We start from the raw sequence: 19,056 nt of genomic DNA, 5'->3' as shown, positions 1-19,056 counted from the left end.
CACTGTGAAACATCCTGTATGCTACTTCCTTCTCTAATGATGCCACCTACTGGAAGTTATTTACACTACAATGGGACTATGACAACGTTGAAACCGTTTGTAAATCGAAAGTTACGAATGTAACTACGGTTCTATGAGTCCCGAACGACCGCCAGGTGGCGGTGCTGTAACCAGCACGGAAGTCCCCTTGTCGCGACAGCGTCATCGAGTAAGAATTACAAAAAATGCTCGTACTGGGTTCCGGCTGACGTCGCATTTACAGAAGTCATACATCCATTTTCTTGACCCAACCTTTGCTACAAAATGCTAGTGTTTTTTTTTTTTAAAATCAAATCACAAAATGTTACTTCATAGAAGCAGGTATAATTTTACTTCGCCTACACTTTAGCATGTTTGAATTTACTGACTGGAGATTGCTACGTTTTGTTTTTTAAAATATGTATATTCTAACCATCCGTCCATTTTCTTGACTGCTTATTCCTCACAAGGGTCGCGGGGGGTGCTGGAGCCTATCTCAGCTGGCTCTGGGCAGTAGGCGGGGGACACCCTGGACTGGTTGCCAGCCAATCGCAGTTACAGAAGTCAGTCAAGTAAATTTTATTTACCATTTCCATTTCACAACAGATGCAATCACTTTATAAACATGGAGCAGGTCTCACGCACTTTGGTAGGAAACACTACAACTACACAAAACCATCAAAAACTAGACACAACAGCTAATCCAGGATGGGTCTGGAGTAACTCTTAAATAGTGTCAAAAATAGCCTACAATTATCCCTCTCCGCAGGCTAAATAAAGCCCCCCCTCCCTCATCATCCATCACTCAAGTCCATCTGCTTCTGAGTGGGCGAGCATCATCATCATCATCATCATCATCATCATCATCATCATCATCATCTCAAGCCTCCCAGCCCACAAGAGCAGCAGCAGGAGCACCCGTGTCCCGGCAGCGGTAGGAGATCAGAAAGAGAGCTCCCATGTCCCGCCGCGTGGAGTGAAGCTGGAGCACGCAGCCCGCAAGCCGCCACCCCTCCGCTGGGCCGCACCGGAGCAGCCGGCAGTCTGGACCGATGTCCTGGCTGAAATGTCCCGACACATCTACATACGGAACAAGATCGGCGAGGGCATCCAAGCGCCCATATTCCAGGTATCTCCTCTTAATGTGCTCAGGAATATGTTTGTCATTCTTATTTTGTTTACTATGGCAGTTTATACTTCATATTGTCAGATAAAAACTTCAGGTGGGGACAGTTCTACCATGTGTCGATGGTCTACTAATGTTTTTAAGACTTTTGCCTTTGAGTTTGCACGTCACATTTCTTTAAAGCTTTCGAAACGATACAGGTCCTAATTGAAAACATTGTTAGACTGCTGTACAAAATGGAGTGATTTCGAACGCCATCTAATTGTCATAGAAGGCTATTTATAGAGCCCTCTCTCTTTTTTTGGCTTTTCTTGGCTTGCATTTGGTGACAGAGAGAGATGATGACCCATATTGATAGCCTTGTTTTAGACATTGAGAGAAGTGGGCCATGACTTCTCTGACATTGTCGTTCACCCTGGAGACATAGACGGATTTGGAACAAATCACTGGCAGATAATTAATTTTGATCTCTAGAGTGTAAGACCGCTTTTATGTATGGCTTTTGTGGGAGGGAGACAAAGAGAGGAAGTGTTAAGGAGAAATTAAGGAGTAAAACATTTTATGGTCATTTTCGGGATACTTTTTGAGCATTGTCTTTCCTGTCTTTTCTTAAATAAATTAAATTTTCTGACATTTTTGGCAATTTTGTGAACATTTTAGAGTAATTTTCGGGATTTCTTGTTTTGTTTTTGGACCTTTTATAGATCCATTTGAGCTTTTTCTTTTCTGCCTTTTTTTTAAAATACATTTTCTGACTTTTTATGCCAATTCCAAAGACATTTTATGGTTATTTTTCTGCCTTTCTTCTTTTGTTTTTGAACATTTTATGGCTAATTTTTTGAACGTTTCCTTTTCTGCCTTTTTATTCAACTCTTTGCCTTTTTTTTGGGGGGGGGGCGCAATTCCCAAGATATTTAATAGTAATTCTCTGCTTTTCCTCTTCCTTTTGGATATTTTATGGTCACTTCTTGGACATTTTTAGGTAATTTTTGAAAATTTTCATCTATCTTGCGTCTCTCTTTTTCTGACCACTTTTAAATTTGGACTTTGACTGTCCTGGTTTGGGGTTGGGTTTTGGTTTGTTTGTTGCTTTTGTTGGGGTTCTAGTTTTGAGTTTGTCATGTTCCTTTACGTTTCTGTTCCGCTTTCCTCGTGTCTCCCCTCGTCTTGTCAAACCTTGTCTTGCCCACCTGTGTTTGCCTGCCCTTCCTCATGTGTCAACCAATCAGCACCCTCTGCCACTTGTGTCTTGCCCAGCTGTGTCTCGTTGTCTCTTTTCTTCTGTCGGTCTGTGTCGGTTCATTGTTGTTTTCATCCAGCATGGCTGCCGGTTTGTTTGCCTTGTTTCCCCCCCCCCCCCAATGTCTTGCTTTGGCGACGTTTTGGAGTTGAATTTTTGTTTTGGTTTAATTCAATTCACTTAAGAGCACCCCTGCCACGCCTTGCTTTGCCTCCCTTCACTTGGGACCGTAACCACCACAAAACCTTGACACTGACATTCTTTGAATATTTAATTATTTAAAAAAAAAAAAAATCAAATTTATTTGTCGAATATTTAATCTAAAAAATAAAACAAAATGTGTGTAGATGTTGTAATGTTCTAGTCTCAAAGGAGAAGCATTCACATTCCGTGTTTATGCTAGCCTCCGTTAGCTTCCTTTATTTCTGAACTGCATTCTAGAATCATCTCGAGCAATACCGGAAGCCCCCGATCCCTTGAGGCTATACTGCCATCTCTTGGTCAGCACACATCACTACAGATGTGTGAATATATATACATTTTCTTAACCTCTTACTCCTCACAAGGGTCGTGGGGGTGCTGGAGCCTATCCCAGCCGTCTTCAGGCAGGAAGGCCTGAAGCCTGGACTTGATCTTGCGTCCTCAGTACTGGGAGGCGGACGTGCTGACCACTCCTCCACCGTGCCGCCCCAAAAAGAAACACTCGCACTTAACTATTGTCGTTAGATGTAATAGATTCATACCAGCAGTGAGACCGCGGAATAGAACAACCATGCAAAGTGACGCTTTGTTCCCAGATTATTATGTCCAATAATATTTGGGAAACAACTGTGTGCTCACCAGAACTTTCTTCATCATAGAAATCATAGAATCTTTTTAGGACACCAAGACACTTTACAGCACTGTGTGATAGCGTAATTGGTGAGTGATATAGGCCTATTATAAACTTGAATAGTGTGTTTATAGTAAGGCAGCTTTCTGCTTTTCTCTTTTGCTACTTATGTTTGATCTAGGTGAACCGGGGGACTTATTCCCGGAGAAGTCGCCTGAAGCGGTCTGACGGCAGCACCACCTCGACCAGCTTCATCCTCAGACAGGTGCTAAGCATTTGCGATGCACACACACACAAACTCATGAAATAACACATCTGTTATATATATATATATATATATATATATATATATATATATACTATTTATATAGTGTTACACTATATAAATCAATATTATTATTATTTCCTTACAATAATTCAGCTCTATGAGAAAAGGGCTGAAAATGGAAATGGAGGATGTTGCTCCACCCTACTCCCCCACTGATTCCTGCTGCCTCAAAGCTGACTGGCCAGCAAGCCAGCCAATCACATTAGTGCACATTTGCTCAGTCATCAGGCTTGGATATTGAGGCAGGATACGCTGCTGCTGCTGCTGCTGCTGCTCTCGCTGCCACCGCTGCTCGCCGTTTGCCTGTGTGGTGAAATGAAACGCCAGGATTTTGCTACCTCCAGGGAGAGCCTCTCCATCCTATAATGTGAGCCAGCCAGCAGCTCTGCGGGACCAGGGAGACGCTGCATCCATCAAGGCCCCAGAGGACCAGACACCATCCAACGGGAAGCGAAAGAGAGAGAGATATTTTTTTTTTTTTGTAAATAGCCTTCTGTGCTGTGAAGAGAGGGGATTGTCGTCATCCCAGCCATCCTTTTCCCCCCATTCACTAGCGCCCCCCCTCCTTCCTCCTTTGACTCTACACTTGCTCTTCCCCCCTCTCATTCTGTGTCAGAGGAGCGCGTTGGAATAACAAACCTCCATGTACGACAATTTGTACCTGCATGGATTTGAAGACTCGGAGGCGGTGAGTGTTTGGATGTGTGTGCTTGTCCTTGTGCTCACATAGTCAAAAGGCCTTTCGAGCTAACAACATAGCGGGACGGAAGGGCTCCGTTTTTTGTGTGTGTGTGTTGTCAGGGTGGGGGTGCACATTTGGCAGATGTGTCTTCCGTCAATTTGATCTCCGTGGCCCACCATGTGAGCTCGCGATGTGCGGCGGCTGCTGCTGCTGCAGTCCGGCACCATTTGGTGCTCAATCGCTCTGACGCTCCCACAAACGCAGCGAATCCCGGCACCAGGAAGAAGACGGAAAGATGCTCATCGTGACATGGCTCGGCTCGAAATAAGATGCGACCGAACGTTTTTCCGCTCCACCTGAGGGCGGCCCGTCGTGCAAGGCTCTAACTGGAAGAATCACGCATCGTGATGTCATGAAGTGGATTGTGATGTTGATGAGTCACATGCCGAAGCGACTCCATTGGACGAGGGCTCGGATGCTGCAAAGCATCCCCATAGATGAAAAGATGCTTTGCTTAGTGATTTGACATGGAGGGTAAAAAAAAAAAAAAAAAATGGTGTGGAGGAGGACACACGCATTTATTGGATTACCTGCGAGAGAGCAGCCTTGGCCCTCGCGCTCGTTTCCTGCCACTCCACTCTGTAGCCCATCTTTTTTTATAAATTTGTATTCAAGCTGAAGTAACCGTTTTGTCTCCTCCAAAAAAAGCCATTACACAGATCACTTCCCCGGCTAAGCACGCTGTACTGAGCTGATCTTGATGCAGACGATCCGCAGAATGTGCCTGTTATTCAACAATACCAAAACAGAGCAAGCCGAGCGGTGGATGCATTGCATCATTTGGACATCCATGTTGTCGGCTCGTAATGATGCTTATGTCAGACCTTATGAGGAGCTAGCATGGCAATAGGGATGGCAAGAATAAAAGTGCTTCCCCATCGGTCTTGAGACTCCCTAATCAGCTGAATTCTTCCCCGATCCTGAATGCATTATTGAACATTCCAAACATCCTTAAATTGCTGATCCTTAACTCATTCACTCGCAGCCATTTTCACAGAAGCACTCCCGTTCGCTCCCGGCTGTTTTACTGAATTTTGACTGATTTTGCAAGGCCCACAGAATATTGTGTTCAATTGCTATAAAGGCATGGAAAAAAGTATCTTTCTATCTGTTTCCGTTTTGCAGCAATTAGCATTAGAAGAGAGCTAAGTTTTATCAGTTTTCACAAATCTATTTAAAATTGTAAGTTATTGAGCTTTTTTTCTACATGGCCCTGGTTGATCTCCTTTGCTCTGCTGCCACCTGCTGGCCGTTTGTGTAATAACTACCATTTCTGCAACCCTTCTTTGCAGTTGAGAGGCTGCATCAAAGCCTTCTGTATCCTCTAGCATAAAAAACAAAACCAAAAAAAAGTATAAATAAATACGTCTTTGGGACACTTAGAACATAAAAAAAAACAAAACGTATTTACACGTTATTGGGAGTAAATGAGTTAATTGCAGACAGCCTAAGCAAGAGTCTGCTTTTGTACGCCATGTTTGCAGGGTTCAGCTGATTCCTATACTAGTAGACCATCAGACTCAGATGTCTCTTTGGAGGAGGAGCGTGACGTGCAGGCCCAGGTCCAGAGCCAGAGCCCAAGCCAGAGCCAAGGACCGGGACAGAGCCGGCAGGAGCGTGAGCAGCAGGCCACCATCCAGTTGGAGAGAGCCAAGGTAGCCATATGCATACTAGGGATGTAATGATACGGGTGATATCGTGATGTTAAAACTGCCACGATATCGTCGTCGTCATGTTCACAATATTTAAAGGGAACACATCAGTTTAGAAAGTCGGGTTGATTTCCATTTGTGCAGTTCTAGCACCCTCTGGTGGCTAGTTTATTAGTGCAATTTAATTTTCATTAGGGATGTTTTGGCCTTCTTTGTTTAAAATTATGCTAATTGTCAGATGAAGGGGAACGTAATATGCTTTGAAGCGAGTCAATATGTGGAGGAACTCAGTGTGTGCGTGCATTAGCAAGTAAGCGCCTCAATATTGTTATTAGAAATTGTAGATGGTTTATATGCATTGCTATTATGTACAAAAGCACAACATTGCTTTTTTTTTTTTTTTTTTTTACACAATATTGTGACCTTTTTTTAACTCGTTCACTCGCCGCCATTTTCACATTTCGCAATCCCGTTCGCTCCCGGCTGTTTCACTGGATTTTGACTGATTTTGCAAGGCCCACAGAATATTGTGTTCTATTGCTATAAACGCATGGAACCTATCAAAAGAAAGATTAAAGTCTCTTCTTTCATCAGGAAAAAAAGTATGTTTCTATCTGTTTCCGTTTTGCAGCAATTAGCATTAGAAGTGAGCTAAGTTTGATCAGTTTTCACAAATCTATTCAAAATTGTAAGTAATTTAGCTTTTTTTTTGGCTCTGGTTGATCTCCTTTGCTCTGCTGCCACCTGCTGGCCGTTTGTGTAATAACTACCATTTCTGCAACCGTTCTTTGCAGTTGAGAGGTTGCATCAAAGCCTTCTGTATGCTCTAGCATAAAAAAATAAAAATAAAATACAAAATAACGTATAAATACGTCTTTGGGACACTTAAAACATTTTTTTTTTAAAACGTATTTACACGTTATTGGGAGCAAATGAGTTAAAAATCAACCCCACCCCCACCCCCACAATATTGTGATAATTATCGTATCGTGACCTTCATATCGTGATAATATCGTATCGTGATGTTTGGATGTCGTTACATCCCTCATGCATACGTGCAGTCGAATTATTGTGAAGAATTCAGGTGCATTATTAGTCCCAACGCATACTGCGACTGTGTGTCCAGACTAAACCTGTAGCGTTTGCTGTGAGGACCAATGTCAGCTACTGTGGTGCATTGGATGAGGATGTTCCAGTTCCCGCCACAGCCATCTCCTTCGACGCTAAGGACTTTCTCCACATAAAAGAGGTTGTTTTGGGCATTTTTTTTTGATGAGCTATTTTCTAGTGCCGTGAAGACAAGTGGAGTCAACTTTGTGGGGTTGTGTCCCGTGTTCTTGTTTTCTAGAAGTTCAATAACGACTGGTGGATCGGACGCTTGGTGAAAGAAGGCTGCGAGATCGGCTTCATTCCGAGTCCCCTGAAGCTGGAGAACATCCGGCTCCAGCAGGAGCAGAAAAGAGGACGAGTCCAAGGGTAAGTAGCAGAAGAACATGCTCTACGTTGTTGTTTAACATTTGTTGGAATTCGGCTTTAAAAAAAAAAAAAACTTCCCCAAGATAATATTGCATAATGTGCTGTGCGGCAACGTGTATATTAGCACCCCCAGTAAATTCTGCGTACATGCGATATGTGAATAAATATACACAACAAAAATATAAACGCACACTTTGGGTTTTGCTCCCATTTTCTTTATGAGTATATGACTATCACGATATCACAATATCACCATTTCTCTCAAATATTGTTCACAAACCAGAATAAATCTGTGATAGGGAGCACTTCACCTTTGCCGAGATGATCCATCCCACCTCACAGGTGTGCCATATCAAGATGCTGATTAAGACACCATGATTAGTGCACCATGGGCGTGACGTCATTATTCCGGTTTATATAAAAATAAATCTACTAAAAATCACATTTAAAATCATCCCCAAAGGCTCATGCATTAATTAGGTACCAAAGACTAAAACGAAGGACATGTTTGCTATAATTATAGTTAGTTTTAGTTAGTTTTGTAAACATAAAATGTAGTTTCAGTTAGTTTTCTTTTTAAAAAAACAAAAAACATCTTCGTTTTTATTTTATTTCGTTAACGAAATTGTTTTTTGAATTTTTGTTTTTTCGTTAGTTTTAGTTAACTAAAATAACCTTTAATAGCACCTGTGTTTTTCTACACCTTCCCTTCTTACTTTGACCATCTCCAAACATTTTTGTTTTTATTTTATATGAACTGTGTCAAATGCCATTTTCAGCATATGTTGCGGGCCACTAAAAAATGGACGGCGGGCCGCAATTGGCCCCCGGGCCGTAGTTTGGACACCTCTGATGTATACTGTATGTGCAATGTCTTCTGTTTTCAACATTTCAGTATTTACAGTGAAGGGCAATGATAAAAAATATTTTGCGTTAAAAGTAGAGCTGTCAAACGATTACATTTTTTAATCAGATTAATCACATCTAAGAATTTTGATGAATCGTGATTAATCACTGACTTAAGGCTTTTTTTCCCCAACATATTTTGCCTGCTAAATTTGAAGCGCACCAGTTATGTGTTCATTTTTTCAACATTTAATGTCATGGGGACGTCTTCAAAAATGTATATCCACTGCACACACTCATCCTGCTTTTTCTAATCAATTAATTATTTTCCTAATTTAAAATGGGAAAAAAATGACCTACGGCATATGTAAACATTTATTAAATGCTTTACTTTAATGCATGTAGTTATGTTTATTGCTCAAACTCGAACTTTAACGTAACCATCCGCTGTCGGCTAAAAAGGATCATCTGCGGTCAAAATTAATAGTGTGATTAATCTGTGGTAATGCAATGATTAATGCGATAATTTTTTGTGATTAATTAATCTATTAACGCTTTAACTTTGACAGCACTAGTTAAAAGTCATGTTAAACAGATGACATTCTCTAAGGGCTCTCTAGCGCAAATCTGTTTATATCATCTCCTCAACTCACACAGTCACTTTCATCGGCCCTAATAAGAGGTCCCATGAACTTTGTGTGCGCTTTCTCGCGTGCGTAATGTGTCTTGAAGGTTATGTCGCCCGGCATTTGTACAGTAACTCATGCACTTCTTCAAGCCTCAAAGTCGACTTTTAACGCTAATCTCTGTGGACCCGACTGCTCCCCGGCGCTCTGCTTGCGAGCTTGGTGACTGCCACCAAAAGCGTCTCAGACAAGCGGACACGTTCAAATTCACTTTAGCTGGAATTCCCGGACTGATCCCCCCCCCGCTAACGTTAACGTTTCCTCACGCCTTCTCACGTTTTTTTTTTCCGCATTAATGCCACGCTGTGTTTCTGTCTCTCTTTATCCCCCTCTTGTGTTTTCCAGTAAGTCTGGAGGGAACTCCTCTTCCAGTGTAGAGGATGAGGTTTCTGCCTCTATCCGACCCCTCATATCCTCGGCAGGTGAGCACATCAGACAGGGGGAGGGGGCCCTAAGTAGCCAGCTACCTGCTTAGTGACGAGCCTCCTGAAGCACAACGACATAGTATAAGAACATAAAGCCTTCCCGTTGTCTCTGCTTAGAGCCTAAGTTCACTGCCTACAATTGTTGGTACATTTTCCCATGATGCTCCTCTTCCTCCAGTTGAGGACTGCAGGCGTTCTGAGAGTGGGGCTTACCACAGTGTGAATCCAACGACAAGACTATGAACCCCCCCCCCCCTCCCTGAACAGCACTCATGTGATTTTTGTGAATATAAATAGGAACATAGAAACTCACATTTTTCTTGATCCTCGTTGATAGTTGCTAGGTTTTCTTTGCTCGTGGCGCACAGGTTTTTTTTTGACTGTGACTCCTTCCCCAAGCAAGCACTGACAACGCCGTCGCTGTCTTCTCTCCCCTCCCACAGGAAAGCAGAAACAGAAAGTGGTAAGTTGGTGAGACCCACTCATGAAGCATCCACTGAGTCTCTTGTGGCCTCCATTGCAGAATGACAGGAGCTTGTGGCGCCGCAGCGAGTGGCCACATATCACACGGAGCGCAACATACTTCAGGCTCACTGAAGTATCAAAGTTGTCTTTTTTTTAAAAACTGCAATCTGTAACCAACCAGTTTAATGTCTGTTTGCAGACAACATTGGCATGTTGCTCCTCATCCTTTCATTCATTCTCTTGTTACGTTCAAGCCTTGTTTTCATCAGTCATTACAGTTAGATTTAAAGACCCCTTCAAAGTTTGTAAACAATGTGACGCAATTTAAAGGGCGGGGCTTAGCTGGAGGCAAAAACACCGGTCAGCATATTTTCACAGAATGTTCACGTCGGAATGGACGCGGAAAACGGCCATTTGAGTTAATATGTGAGTAAGCTGACGCCCCACGACCGTGAATGTTACTTTAAAAAGTTAACTCTGACTGATGGGACGATATTTACTGACCCGTACGCACTCACGCACTGGATAGACGATTTAACGGGACTACCCAGCGTGCAATGGCCGGACATTTAAATCTACCTAGCGTTTATACTAAAGATAAACTGAAGGCCTATAAATCATTAGATGTCTACAACTACGTCTTGAATGGACATGTTCAAAATTTAGAATATAACAACTTGAGCGAGGACTTTTGTGCCGTGCGGTCGCAAGTGCTGCCAAGTCAACGACCGGGACAGAAGACGAGGATATATGAGGCATGTACCTCTCCTACAAAAATTTGACAAGTTATCGGAACCATTGTGGGGGCTTTCGCCTCGACAAAACTGAAACATACAGCTAACGTTTGGTTAGCTAGCGGTTAGCATTCGCGCATGTAGCATGTAAACACGGACTTTTTGTCCCACAAATAATGACTAACTTAAATAATTTCAATCGCAACTAAGTCTAGCCCATATCATTGTCCAGGCTGAATCTGATAGTTGAATCTTACCTGATATGAAGTATGCACTGCAAACACGAGCATTGTTGACGATAGCCTCAGTCCAGTCCTTTCGCCTAATCGCGTTTAACCACAGCCGTCTGCGATTACGCTGATTGGCAGAGGCTGGGATGCGATAGAATTTCAAGTTTTTGTTGGTGCTTTTATGGTTCTGGCAACCAAAAACACACAACAAGACCACATTTTCGCCAGACAACCAGAGTTGTTTACTTCTAGCTGCACTTCCGTTGCCAGCAGCGGCAAGTTGTTTTTGCCTCCAATAAACATCGTGACGTCATCGTGACGTAGGCCATTAAAGGGATCCATTTCGGTGATGTTCTTCTCAAAGTAACCAAAATAACATATTTTACGCCGTTGGGTACCAAAAGGGTCGAAATAGATACACGTCAGCCGGTATATTCATTATGATAGAGTGCCATAATTTTCAAAAACAAGGGGAATGGGATAGAAAGACCACAAAATACAATTTCTCAAGCACATTTCTTATGTTCTAAGAAATAACATCCTAAAGAAAAGCAACATATTGTCGGATGTTGTCGGATAAAACTGGCTAGGATAGCACATTTTTGTTTACGTAGCTAACACAATCGCACCAAACACTTTGCGATGGAACCCCAAAGCACTCAAGGAGATGCTATATCATGCTAAGCTAAACTGAACTGTACTGCTTGGTGGAAACATGGTTTCCGTGAGATTGCATCATGCGAGAGCAGCTTATCATTTTAACAACTGATTGTAATCCGCATTCATCCGCTGCCCATTGGAGCTGTCTGATTGTGTTATTTTGGGCTCCATTGTCATACTCGTATTCGGCCGCCTGCCGCTGACGAAATGTTTGGATTGACAGACGGAGCACATCCCCCCATATGACGTGGTTCCCTCCATGAGACCGGTGGTGCTGGTGGGACCCTCGCTCAAGGGTTATGAGGTGAGCTTGAGAAGACTTTATGTGAGCTGTGCGTGTGTGTTATTTTTTATTTATTTTTTATTTTTTGGACATACCCTCTGAAGCCAAGCGTCAAGATGGTGCATGATGGCAAGCATATGGCGGCCATGGAGTCTGGCCAGGCAAACCCTGAAGTGCTGATATCATTTCCATCATTTACAGGTTAAAGGAGTAGGAAGAAGTACACGTACTTATATCTAGTCCTATCATATTTATATACTAACAAATTGTTCCTATTCAATAACACATAAATACAATTAAAACAATGGAAGATAAAAAGAAACGTGCCTATCCCAAGCGCAAAGATAATAAAGAGAAGAAAGAAACCAAAGCAAAGCCCCACATAAACAACACAACAAATTCCCAGAACATTAATTTTTGAACACATGAGTACTACACACATATGTTCAAAATGGCCATTGTTCTTCATTGTTTTTTTTTTCTTTTTAATTATTATTTTTATTATTTTAAACTTCCTTATGCTAAATGTTTTAAAGTTTGTTGAATAATGTTTTAATATTGTTATTGTATATTTTTTGTTGATTTTTTTTAAGTAAATTTTGTAACCTATTTTTATTTTTCTTCCTCTTAATGATAACTATTGTTTATTGATGCTCAAATGTTGCCTTTCCTTGTGTAAAGCACTTGTGTATGAAATGTGCTTTACAAATAAACTTGCCTTGCCATGTGGTCAAGTTCCTGACCTCAGAGTATACTTTCAATTGAACATATGTTCTTTACATTAAAAGTGTCAAATTTTTTATTTAAAAAACAAAACAAAAAACAGCTTCATTATAAATATTGCGTGACGGTGTGGTTAGGTTGAGTTTGACTGACCTAACATGAAAAAACTGCAAAAAAAGAACATCCCAACTTGACGTCTTTCTTTTTTTTATGCTTTTATTGACACAAACCAACACAAATTTGTATTTAAGAACATATCTTGCGTGGTTACCTGACAAAATCTTTAAAGAAAAGTACAATTAAAAAAAAAAAAAAAAAAACTTGACTTTTTTTCTTCCTGGCTGCTAACGAGGTTCAAATGATGTCACTTCCTCTTTTTGATACCATTGAAAGGAACCGGATGGATGGATGCATTAAAAAATGACAAATATTAAATCTCCTCTATGCAGGTGACTGATATGATGCAGAAAGCACTCTTCGACTTTCTCAAGCACAGATTTGATGGCAGGTAAGACAAAAGCAACGTTTCCTTCCTTTGTTTTTCTTTTATTGTTTCTTTGAAGTCGATTTACAGATTGTCTCACACTTGCAGGATATCAATTACTCGAGTGACTGCAGATATATCTTTAGCCAAGAGGTCCGTCCTCAACAACCCCAGCAAGAGGGCCATCATAGAGCGGTCCAACACCCGTTCCAGCTTAGGTAAGAAACGACATCAGAAATGCTGCCTGTTAGCACTGCAAGCCGCTCTTTACTGATTGATGCCTTGTATCATCAGCTGAGGTGCAAAGTGAGATTGAGCGGATCTTTGAGTTGGCCCGCTCGCTGCAGCTGGTCGTGCTGGATGCCGACACCATCAACCACCCAGCCCAACTCCTCAAGACCTCCTTGGCTCCGATCATCGTCCACGTCAAAGTGTCCTCGCCAAAGGTAAACTTGAGCAAATGCAGTTTAACTCTTTTACTCCCACACCTTATCAAAAAACAAAAACAAAAACACAGTGCCAGCCGATTTCAAGCATTTTAACTCATCTTTCAAGCCAAACAGAATATTGTTCTTTTACTACATATACAATGTGGGTACCAAATGAAAGATTGCATTACAATCTTTTTTTTTATTTTATTTTTTTAATGTGTGCATTAGTGTGGGTGCGCGTATGTGTGTGCATGCATGCAAATACGTGTAAATTTCTACTCATTAATTCACCTAAAACCTAATAAAAATGCCACCAGATACTTCAGAGTCTCGCCAGACTGCATGCTTTCAAATTGCCGCGGGAGTGACGTCATGCAGCCGACACGTTCGTTTGCGACCCCCCCCGCTCTGCGATTGGCTGGAGGGGTGTAAACACTATTTCCACACATACGTCCCGCTGTTTACAAAACAAACACAAAATGGCAAAAAACAGGCTTTTTTTTTTTTTTTACGACAAAATCACCACCAAACGTTTACATAAGCCCAGATGTGTAGAATGAGAAGTAGTTTGTTTGTTTAAATCCTGTATTTAAAAAGTGCATTTTCCTGAGTGAAACCAGCAGATTGGACCTTTAAACATTTTTGGCGGTCAATTAATGGTGGTCAGTTCCAGCAGCATAAAATGAAGTATGATAGATCACAGACAACACTAACATTTTGTTACTTCCCCAATATTAATGTATGTAACATTATTTTAGGTCGATGTTTTCCATAATTTCCTGAGTCTGGAAGGAATAATATGGTCGTGAATGATGCACTGGTCATGTGGAGCTAATGTTTACTCGCACTGACCACGAGCAGTGCATGCTCGGGACCACCCAGATCTCTACCTAGGAAGCCCAAAAAGACACTCTAATTTCATCTGTCTGTCCTTGTCCTCTAAGGTTCTACAGAGGCTAGTCAAGTCCAGAGGGAAGTCCCAAAGCAAGCACCTGAATGTCCAGCTCGTGGCTGCAGACAAACTCGCTCAATGCCCTCCAGTAGGTGGCGATCTTCATAGCATGTTCCGCTTTCACTGAAATGACCGCACGTAATAGCTGTTGAGCATTTTTGCTGCCAACAGGAAATGTTTGACATCATCCTAGACGAGAACCAGCTGGAAGACGCCTGTGAGCACCTTGCAGAATACCTTGAGGCCTATTGGAAAGCGACGCATACCTCCATGGCCACGCCCCTAAACCCCTTGCTGGGACGCAACCTGGGCCCCAGCACTCTCACGGCGTACCCGACCAGCATCTCTGGACTGCAAGTATGCCTCAGCCACTTCACGTTCTCGTTATCTTGACACGTAGGCCCATTCGCATCACGTGTTGCTTTGTCCCTTGTAATAGCAGAGCCAAAGAATGCAACAGAGCAACCACACCGGCGACCATTCGACCGCGAACGAGCGTCGCAACCTGATGACGTCTGACGAAAACTACCACAACGAACGGGCGCACAAGGGACGCAATCGGATGTCGTCGGGCTCGCAGCACAGCCGAGAGGCGCAGGACCCCTACCAGGACTACCAGGACCCCTATCAGGATGCATACAAGCCGCACCGCAACCGCAGCTCCCCGGGCAGCTACAGCCATGACTCCCGGCACCGGCTCTGAACACCCGCTGCGTCGTCCTGGCTGACCAAAACGCCCCAAAATTCCTCCCGCAAAATGATCGCCGTCACCGAGCCGAGATTGTCCCAAGTTTGCCCTATTTTCAGCGGGGGGGTCGTTTGTGTATTAAACCTCCAAAACATTCACAGAAGTGAATTGAAGTTGAAGTTTGATGATGCCCAGCCAACGACTGGACCTTCTGGATCACGCTCAGAAGACGTATTGCATAGATTGTGCCATCAGTAGTGGTCACACGGTGCTGATGTGATGTCACACCAGGTGGGAAAGGAGGTCCACTGGACACAGACCCCTTCCCTAACATGTAAAAACCCTCTCTCAACTTTTAGCTTCTTGCATGCTAATAGATGATGAACGTCGGCTTCCTTCCTTGCTTCCTTCCAACCTTCATAGATCTTTTTGTATCTGCCCTGTCGGTCCGATTTTCTTAATCGATAGATCGTAGACACGTGTGGTCTGGGGAGGGCTTCACAGCGGGTGTTTTTTTGGGGGATTGTCTCCGCGTGCTCCTAGTTGAAAATTTGGTGCTTCACATTCTTGAACTATTTTGGTCATTGAACGTGACATAGCTTTAGCGCAGGGGTGTCCAAACTTTTTCATTTGAGGGACACATACAGAAAATTAGAAGGACGCAAGGGCCACATAATGTAATGAAGAGAAATTGTGTTTAGTCCTAAAAATTGTACAAATAATTTATTTGGGGTTTTGCATATTTAGAAAAATGCTACAGTATATAAACCAATTTATTTGTAATATGGCAGTAGGGTTATTATATGTAGTTTTGGAATTTTTCATTTTAGTTTTTATTTTGTTTTGAGTTTTGTTTTTTTAAATTTAGTTTTAATTAGTTTTCAGAGTGGTTCTGATAGTTTATTATTAGTTTTAGTTAGTTCTATAATAAATGCTTAGTTTTAGGTTAGTTAGTTTCAGTGTTAGTTTTTAATTTTTTTGTGTGTAACTTGTGCGCAATATTTAAAAAAACACAATGGGCGTCATTATTCCGGTTTATATCAAAATAAATCTACTAAAAATGACATTTAAAATCATCCCAATCAATTAATTACCAAAGACTAAAACAAAGGACACTTTTGCTATAATTGTAGTTAGTTTTATTGTAGTTAGTTTTGTAAACATAAAATGTAGTTTCACTTAGTTTTCTTTTTTTTAAATAAAAAAGCATCTTCATTTTTATTTTATTTCGTTAATGAAATTGTTTTTTGAATTTTAATTTCTTCGTTGGTTTTAGGTAATTAAAATAACCTTTAATAGCACCTGTGTTTTTCGACACCCTCCCTTCTTACTTTGACCATCTCCAAACATTTTTGTTTTTATTTGATTTGAACTGAGTCAAATGCCATTTTTAGTATATGTCGCGGGCCACTCAAAAATGGACGGTGGGCCGCAAATGGCCCCCGGGCCGTAGTTTGGACACCCCTACTTTAGTGGCTTATTAATGGGGGAAAGACCCTTGCTGCTGGAAACAGGTCAGACTAAAATGGAGAAAACAGTATTCTGCTTCCTGTTGTAAGCAGTTTGGACGTTTGAATAATTTTATTTGGACAACTTTCCAAGGTTTCGGTTTCATTTTGAGAGCATTTAAATGAGAGCTGTGCTTTCTGCTTGGGCTTTCGGTGTTGCTTTAGTGAATTAATTCCCGTGATTGGTTTCACCTGGGGTTCCTCAGGTCCTTCCCAGACCCGCCCACTTCCGTCAGCCAATCAGCTTCCTGCTCGGTCATCCGTGTCTCGTTGCATTGTCCTGCATTTAGCTCCTGGTTTCCTGGCTGCGTAATTATCGTATTTTCAACTTCATTTATTTTATTCCCCATTGAAACATTTTTGGAGAAGTTCCATTTAGTTTCACCTCCAACCTTGCATTCTTTAAAAAAAAAAAAAAAAAAAAAAAAAAAAAAACTTAAAAGGTCTTCAGCGAGGCCAATGGCAAAAGACACAATATGACTTTGTATCAGTGGAGCCAGCTACAGTACGTGATCTCTAAACTTGCAACGCAACCCGGCACAGCAGCAACCGTTTTAGAAAGTGTTTGCACCGCCATTAAGAAAATGACAGTATGATTGAACTGAGACTGAAATATGGAAGTACAGATGTAGCTAATAATGATTTTAAGGCACCTTATGCTGTTTTACTGTTTGTTTGATTTTTTTTTTTGGTATGAATTTAGTTCCAGATGAAAAACACTAGCAGCCAGTTTTGTTGAGGCAAACAATTGTCAGTGGAAAAAAAAGTAACTTTTTTCGCTGTACCGCAATGTTTATCATCCATGTCAAAGCTATTTTTAGCACAAATGCCGGCCGACCGATTGCCACTGAAAAAGCGAAAGTGCTATCACGTACCTCAAAAAAGGAGAAAATAGTGCCACGGCTGTTTAGTCCCAGGAAAGAAGTGAAAGTAGTTGGCGCTGCTCACTTTTTGTTGACTCGCTAAAGTGCTCCACTTCCTTGTTCACCAATGGACACGCCTCCTCCGGTCAGGTGAGCACGAAAGCGCCAATGAGCAGCAATCGTTCCAAAAAACACTTTAGGCGGTGAAACGCTCGCGAAGGAAGAGTTCCAGTTCGCCTTTTCCGATTTGGTGAGAAAGTAGCATAAAGCAGAAACATGTTTCCTTATTTATTTCGAACAAACTTCTTAAAAATTGTGAAGAGGACCACACCTGACATGAGTATGATTAAGTTAGTAAATCAGGTCCTACATTTTTTTTGCCTCATTTAAAAAAAAAAAAAAAAAAAAAAAAAAAAAAAGACACAATAGGTTAAAACTGTGGAAGCACGTCATGAAAACACAAAAAGTAAGCTGAGCGACTTTCCATTGTCATGTCCCCAAAAAAACACAATATTAACCTCCGGTTGATTAAGAGGAATAATTTCCCATTTAAAAGTGTCCACAAAAAAACAAAAAAAACAAAAAAAAAAACAAGTATATTGCTTAACAGAACAAGGAAAACATTTGAGACATTCATTTCTCTATGTCCTTTTATGATAGGATATACATTTTTATTTTCCTCAGTTAGCTGAAATGTTGATCAAAACTTAGATATTTAGGGAAATTATAAGTAAAATGACAGTCAAAAAGCAACAAGATGGGCATTTCAGTTCAGGTGATTTATTCATTTATGTATTTATTTATTTATTTATTTTACTAAGAAATGTATAAAGAGTCTTCTTGAGAGATGCTCCACACAGAGATATACAGTTTATGGTTTCGTAAGCAAGGTTTCGGTCACGTGCAATTGAAAGCAGCATGCTCTGCATTCAACGAGGACCTTCATGTACTATGCAATCGCAAACGTCATGCTGTGGCCGGCCTCTTCTCTGCACCGCCCCTTTTCCACACGGCTTCATCCGGACCGTCGAGGGGAATCTTGTGTTTATTGTGGATTTTGTCTGTGGAAGGTGAAAACTCCTCAGCGGCTAATGCGGTATTGCATGCATAATATGACGTTGTAATTTATAAGAGGAATTCAAGAAAATGGTGTGACTTTTGGAGGAAGCTGTGTTTAAGGCAACGCTCCAGGTGACTAAAACAGTTTTGGGTTTTTTTTGCAAAATAAAAGAGCCGTTATGATATTGTCTGCTGTTTTTTTTTGTTTTTTGTTTTTTACAGATTTGACAGTCAAAAAATTGGTTGTAAATGCAGTTAACTAATCTAAACAGAAAATACAAAATAAGTACAGTGGCTACAAAAAAAAAAGTCTACACAACTGTTCAATGCTAAGTTTTTGTGATATATAGTGAGACATGATTTAAAAAAAAAAATTAATTACAGGCTTTGTAATTAATTGATCTTGATTAATCACATTTACATCATATAACAGCTCTTTTTTTTTTTTAAGGAAAACCTTTTGAAATTGAGTGGATTTTAGTGGACGAATAGGGATGTAACGATACCGGCCATATCGTGATATCGTGATATTAAAACTAACCACAATATCGTCGTCGTCGTCATGTTCACGATATTTAAAAGCTACACATCTGTTAAAAAAAAAA

The 19,056-nt window shown here is 41.2% G+C and overlaps 1 protein-coding gene across 5 annotated transcripts; it reads left to right on the top strand.

The window, feature by feature from the left end:
• Positions 1-277: 277 nt before the first annotated feature.
• Positions 278-18,639, top strand: LOC144013410 (voltage-dependent L-type calcium channel subunit beta-4-like). 5 transcript variants are annotated; one of them, XM_077512237.1, is made up of 16 exons: positions 278-360; positions 489-581; positions 788-1,147; positions 3,398-3,481; positions 5,771-5,941; positions 7,065-7,187; positions 7,287-7,414; positions 9,292-9,368; positions 9,815-9,834; positions 11,684-11,764; positions 12,916-12,974; positions 13,059-13,168; positions 13,245-13,396; positions 14,326-14,421; positions 14,505-14,690; positions 14,776-18,639. In XM_077512237.1, the coding sequence occupies exons 3-16, from the start codon at positions 1,085-1,087 to the stop codon at positions 15,034-15,036; spliced, it is 1,611 nt and encodes a 536-aa protein (XP_077368363.1). In that variant the 5' UTR covers positions 278-360; positions 489-581; positions 788-1,084; the 3' UTR covers positions 15,037-18,639. The 5 variants fall into 5 exon arrangements, with proteins under 5 accessions (XP_077368363.1, XP_077368362.1, XP_077368364.1 ...); XM_077512236.1 differs by having other exon boundaries at positions 332-360; positions 14,773-18,639; XM_077512238.1 differs by lacking the exon at positions 9,292-9,368 and having other exon boundaries at positions 337-360; positions 9,816-9,834; positions 14,773-18,639.
• Positions 18,640-19,056: the final 417 nt, after the last annotated feature.

This window comes from Festucalex cinctus, chromosome 2 (assembly GCF_051991245.1).
Source record: "Festucalex cinctus isolate MCC-2025b chromosome 2, RoL_Fcin_1.0, whole genome shotgun sequence".
Classification (NCBI taxonomy): Eukaryota; Metazoa; Chordata; class Actinopteri; order Syngnathiformes; family Syngnathidae; genus Festucalex; species Festucalex cinctus.
Note: the sequence above shows the minus strand (reverse complement) of the source record. Positions and strands in the feature narration are given on the sequence as shown.